At 36.2% G+C, this 6,699-nt stretch overlaps 1 protein-coding gene across 1 annotated transcript; it reads left to right on the plus strand.

Moving 5' to 3' along the window:
- Positions 1-146: 146 nt before the first annotated feature.
- LOC131164898 (fruit protein pKIWI501-like) lies at positions 147-3,784 on the plus strand. Its single transcript, XM_058122439.1, has 2 exons — positions 147-657; positions 2,867-3,784. Exons 1-2 carry the CDS (start codon positions 397-399, stop codon positions 3,470-3,472), a joined length of 867 nt encoding a protein of 288 aa, XP_057978422.1. The 5' UTR covers positions 147-396; the 3' UTR covers positions 3,473-3,784.
- Positions 3,785-6,699: the final 2,915 nt, after the last annotated feature.

Here is a 6,699-nt window from a genome sequence, read left to right on the forward strand (position 1 = left end):
CAATTTCTTACAGCCAAAAAACCACTGTCGATTCAAATCCCCCTATTTTTGGAACATTAAAAATTGACTGGAAAAAAAAAAAATACACACACACACACACACACGACAAGACAATTAAGTAGCGATGGCCACGAACGGTGACAGGCTGTCACTCTTGCATTCTTAATACTAAAATCTCCCTACTACTCTGCTCTGTCCCTCCGCCCTGTCTGTTTCTCTCTCTGAACCCACCCCCAAACCTTTCTTTCCTTTAGACTCTTCTCCGCTGTTGAGCGAATGTCGGAACAATAATCCCCGCTATATTTAAAACCCTCTCCCTAAACCCACAATTTTAACGCCAAAAAGTTCAATACTCAAGATACCCAACACACACACAGAGACCGCCAATAGAGAGGAATGGGGGGTTGTGCTAGCAAATCTAAGGTTTTGAAGGGGGACGCCGGCGATGCTCCGCTGCCCGAGCCGGCTCCGGCGAAGGAGGACTCCGCCCCAGCCGCCGTGTCCGAGGCCAAGGAGGTTTCTGTTGTTCAAGAAGTAGTAGAAGAGAAGAAGGTGGAGGGAGGTGAGTACAAGGACAAGGAGATTGTTGATGATGATGACGACAAGGGGGACGAGCATTCCGGCAAGCGCCGTTCTCTCAGTCTCTTGTTCAAGGAGGTTCGATTCCTTTCGCATTTATATTTTGTGTGTGTATGTGAATTTGTATGTTTTTGCTTGGAAGTAGGAGATCTGATTTAGTGATCTGTTGTGTTTGGTGATACTAGATTCGCAAATGATAATTAATCTTAGTTTTCGATTGATTTCTAGTCTCTGGTTGATTCTGCATTGTATTTGCTTCCCATATGCTTGTTCTGTAGAATGCCGAAATTTCTCGTGCTCTATTTGGTTGCCGAGAAACCAGAAGAGGATAGAAGAAACAAGACCTTTTGAATCTTATTGGGCTGAGTTGAACGAAGCGCTTTTATTTTTTTTTATTTTTAATTTTGCTATCTCAACACTCAGGGAAAAAAAAATTTAGAAGTTTATTTATTAAATTATCATTGTGGGTGGGGCTGATTCATTTTCTTTCATTTTCTCATCAAACAAACAGGCATGTAATCAATTTAGTTGCTTTTTCACCTGAAAATTTATTGGAAATTCAGAAAATAGTTTGAGGCTTAATAATTCTGTGATTTCTTAGAGATTTTCAGTTGAGCTAGTTTTGATCCTAAATAATAAATAAGAATCTTTATTAGTTGTAGTAGTTATCCTTAAATTGCCCGCATTATTTAATCTGGTCCATCTCTGTTATCTCTGCCCAGAGTCTCGTTGACATTGCTTTATTCATCCTTCAGTGCTCTTAAAATCCCTTTCTCTGGGAAGTCGCTTTTGCTGTGTAAACTTTCTTGTCCTGTTATGCCTTGTGTGGATATGATTAGCATTTTAAAGTCGATAGCTCTATTGCTTAGGTCGGAATCTCTTCTACTGCAGAAAATCAGTGCGGGGATCTTCAACATACCATCACATCTTTACAAACAAACAGGCCCTTATTTAGGGACCCACAACTTGTAATCCTCTTTGTTTTTTTTTTCCTGGTGCTGCTTTCCATGGATGTTCATTAGTTATTGCCCCTGAGAAAAGTGGAATACTGGAATAGTTTGCTTTCTCAAAGCTTCCTATTCTGGGTCCCTTCCGGAGATGGGGAAATTTTTTTTATCCTTGGTTTTGTTTTGTTTTTTTTTTTAATTGACGGGCCACAGTTAAGCTAGTTGATATATAGGAAAGGGAATTTAGCAAGAAAAGGTGGGATGGTAAATGGCAAAAGGAGTTTAGGGGTGGTATGGTTAGATGACTTGCAAGAATGCGCTTTAACAAAATGGAAAAAGTGGTTTTGGGGTGGGGGAATGGTTTCCTTTATTGGTAAATCTTAAAGTGCGAAAAATGAGCCTTAATTGGGCAGAGGCTTTCACCACAACCAATCAGCCCAGGGTTATAAAATGCTAATGTTTAAGCACATAGAAGTGACTACTTGATAACTAAACATTGGGTTATGTCTGGTTAGTGGGGCACCATATACTGCTTCAATTCCGTGTTAGGTAAATGCAACAAATTTCAATAAAAGGCTGTCTACTATTGGCGTGGGATCATTTATCCTATTCAACTGATTGGATCAATGCAGTTCCCTATGAGATTCGTGGAATGGTTTGCAATCTCAATTCTCAATTTGACCACTATTTGTCCCTTTCAAATTGTCCTTGTCTGGAGACTCACGTGGTTTGTTTTTTCACCAACCAACAGATTTCACGTTTGAATTATAGCCATAGCTGTTAAATTTTGAGATGTTCTTGTTTTGGCTCATGCCCCTATCTAATATAAAATAGAAAGGTCATAGAAGGTGGGCTAGTAGGGCCTGCTTGGTGGCCATTTCATTTTGTTCTTGAGAATGAGAAAAAGGTAGAAATAGTGCTGAAAATCTGCTTGGTACACCATTTAAAAAAACTCATTTCAAGAATGCTTGAGAAAATAGGCTGTTTGGGGAATGAAAAAATGTTATTTTCCGAACTATTCATGGTGTGCATTCTATTATATATATTCCGTTTACCAAAACATGCGGTAACATTTCTAGCAAATAGGCCCTCATATGAAGTCTGAACCATTTTAGTCATACCATGTTCGATGAGTTGCTTGGAATTAGTACTAGCTTGTGATAATAAAATTGAGATTATGAGAGTGATGACTCAGGTGGCAAGAAATATGTGTGTTTGACGGAAACTTGATGGACTCACTCAGATCACCCTGTCGATGAACAAACCTCGTATAATTATTGTGTCAAGTACCATAGGTTGATCATCTGTAATTTCTAACAACAAACTGATTTACTTTGCAGAATGAAGAAGGGAAGGTCTTGACAGAAGATAGCAAGACACCATCAGAGCCCATACAGCAAGAAGAGATGGCAAAGGCTGAAGAAGCTACTGGGGAAGCTGAGACAAAGCTCCCTGAAGCTGATGATAAGACGCCATCAAAGCCACTAGAGGAAGGGCCAACTAATGCACCGAAAAAAGCTACCAAGGAATCTGAGACAAAGGTCCTAGAAGCTGTTAAGACACCTTCAAAGCCACTAAAGGAGGAAGAGACAATGGCACCTGAAAAAGCTACTGAGGAATCCAAGACAAAGCTCCTAGAAGCTGAAAATCCTAAAACTCCTGCGGAAGGGGCCCCTGTACTCATCCCTCTTTCTCCCCCGGTGGTTGTTGATGCTCCCAAGAAAGTTGAAACAAAGGTTGCAGTGGAACCTGCACCACCTGCAGAAACTCCTGCGGAACGGGCCCCTGTATCCGTCCCTCTTTCTCCCCCTGATGCTCCCAAGAAAGTTGAAACAGAGGTTGCGGTGGAACCTGCACCACCTGCAGAAACCCCAAAAGTCGAAACATCAGCAGAGATGAAATCGAAGGAAGAAGGAAAGGAAAAACCTGCTGAGGTGAAAGTGTGACAAAAGTAAGTGGCTTCCAAGGTGGATCCTTAAAGAGGAAAAATCCCATCTTACCTCTTTCTTCTATCAAGGGAAAAAACTGCTGAAGAGGTGTTTGCTGAAGAAGAGTAGAGATTGGACAAATGTGAATGGGTTGTTGGCAATTGTAATGGGAGGACTTGTTTCTATTGTTTAGTCCATGTCAATTCTGTTTTTTATCTGGGTTTGTTTCATACATACATACATACATATATATTCTGAGTTCATGTGGACATATGGGATTGTTAATTTTTTTTTTTATTAATTCTATGATCATTTATTATTTTGTCTTTATTTATTTATTTATTTTAGCATTCCTTTTTCTTCTTTTTTTTGCGACGACATGAATGTATGATTTGTGCATCGTTTTATGTTTGTGTCCCTCCTAATGAAGTCAATGTTGGCAACTATCAGAATTTTAAGTTATGTTTGATTCATAGGATCCTTACCAAATATTTGTCGAGGTGTCCCCTACGAGCAACACGTTGCATTTGTATCATTCGGGTGTAGCAAAAGAGTGGGCAATGGTGTTATAGGTCGTTGTCCTAAGCAACATGTCATGTCGGCGCTCCGGTATGGTGTCAAATATGCGAGAGTTACTAGATCATTCTAGATATGGGCAGATAAAGAAGTTAGTTTAGGAAACTAGGATTATATTAACAACTTGAAATATAAGGATTGTTACGGGTAAAAGCATGAAAATAACGGATACAATTATTAGAAGAAAAATTAATATAATTTCTCTTCAAAAAACTAAATGCGTGAGGGAAAAAATTAGAGAAATTGATAAATCAGGATTTAAACTTTGATACACTGAAAGAAAAACATAAGAATGGAGTAGGAATTATTGTAGATAAAAACTTAAAAGATAGCGTTGTTAATGTAAACAGAGTAAGAGATAGAATTATAAAAATTAAGATGGTATTAGGCCAAGAGTTAATAAATATCATTAGTGCTTATGTTCCTCAAGTAGGCTTAGTAGAAAATCTTAATAGATAATTTTGGAAAGATATAAATAGTATTATACAAGACATACTAGGGATTGAGAAAATATTTACAAGAGGAGATCAGTATGAACACACTGGAAGGGATAATAAAAGTTATGAGAACATACATAGAGGATATGAATATGGAGACAAAAATGAGTCTAGGGAGATGATCTTATACTTCCCTATATCATGATTTTAGTATAATGAATAGTTGCTTTAAGAAGAAACAAGAACACTTAATAGCCTTTAAAAGTAGACAAGACAGAAGTCAAATAGATTTTTTAAACTAAGAGGGTAGATAATTTATCATGCAAGGATTGTAAAGTTATTTTAGGTGAAAGTCTAACCACACAACATAGAGTCTTAGTGTTAGATATATGTATTAAAAAAATAGAAGAAAAATGATAAAATAAACTAATGTAAGAGAACTAAGTGTGGAACCTGAAAGAAAAAAATATAATAAAATTTAAAGATAAAATGATCAAAAATGGGGATTGGACTATAGAGGATGGGATAGATACAAATACTCTTTAGAGTAGATTAGTTAGATCTATTAAAAAGATAGCAAAAGAGATTTTATGTAGAGACCTGAAAAATAATAATAATAATAATAATAATAATAATAATAAAGAAAAAAAAAATTTGGTTTGGTGCAGACCAAACCGTCGACAGTTTGGTGGAGCATAGGAAAACTGTCGACGATTTTGACCAGAGTGGATTCGTAGTTTGGAGATCGTAGGTACCACTCCAGGAATAAGGTAGGGGAATAGATTATGTCAGTTATTTTGAAATATGAACCAATTAAATTGGTGTATATGTATACAGAAATGTTATATATGATTTTTTGAAAGAATCAAGCATATGAAAATAATAATTTTGTTTATTACATACGTATTTGGGGAATACTAAAGTGAGTAGGGTAATCATCTCCTTTTTAAAACCTATATTATGAATTGAATAAAATTATGGAGATGATCATACTCTTGCTTTCAGTAAAATATATTTTCCCCAGACAGTTAATTAAATTATGAATTTCACTCAAATCTTGTGGCATGAGAAAGACTATTATTGCATAACTAAATCTGTTGGTTTTTATGGTATTATATAGATAAAGATATGGTTTTATTCAGAGTTATGATATGACTGTTTTATACAAAGTTATAGTATGATAGTTTTGTACAGAGTTATAGCATGACGGTTTATACCGAGTAATAACATGACAGTTTTATTATAGTATGACGATTTTATACTAAATCGTGAAAATGAGATCATGTTACTATATTATTTTATAAATTGCATTTTATGGTTTAAGAACTCTAATGGACCAAAGATGTAAAGGAAGCTCAGTGTTGGAATTGGTGTGATCCCAAGAGGGGGGTGAATTGAGTTTTGAAATCTTTTTGGCTAATTTAAACATTTCGCCGATTCACCACAAATCATATCTCATTCATAATACAAATGTGTATATAAATAATAAAATTGTGATTGCAAACATACACATGCAGCATATCTCATTCAAATGAATGTGTGCATGCATATTATTATAACTCTAAATGGACAAACATACACATATGAAAATTATAGTGCGGAAAGTAAATGAGATAGGGAGAGAGAAACACATAATATTTGTTATCAAAGTTCGGCCAAACCAGCCTACATCCCCGCCTTGGGCATACCCCCCAAGGATTACACTATCCCTGCTCACTTAACTAGGCGGAGCAGAAGCCGTTTACATCCTCACCTTATGGGGTGAGGAAAACCCCAATTCAATTTATGGGCTGAATCGAATCGGTCTCACTTACGGGGGTGAGACTCCCCAGTTCAATTTTTGAGGTAAACTGAACTGGTCTCATTTACAGGGTTGAGACTCCCCAGTTCAATTACGGGTTGAACCCAACAAATACAATTAAATTATTTTGTATAAGATAATGCTTCTAAAAATACAAGCATGGATGTACTCATTAAGCTCATAAAAATACACACTCCAATGATATGAAATAATGCTTAGGGAGTAAGGGTGCTTTCAAAATAATTTTTGTAATCTTTGAATATAATATGTATAATGAGTACCTCAAAGATTTAAACCCTAAACCAAATATTTCTCTGAAAAATATTTTCAATAAGACATAGGAGAACCTAGGGTTTGAATGTAAAAAAAGCCTAAATAATACTCTCTTGTAAAAGCGATTTTCAAGAGTAAATGAAAGAGAGTGTTTAGAA

Source organism: Malania oleifera, chromosome 1 (assembly GCF_029873635.1).
Source record: "Malania oleifera isolate guangnan ecotype guangnan chromosome 1, ASM2987363v1, whole genome shotgun sequence".
NCBI classification, from domain to species: Eukaryota; Viridiplantae; Streptophyta; class Magnoliopsida; order Santalales; family Ximeniaceae; genus Malania; species Malania oleifera.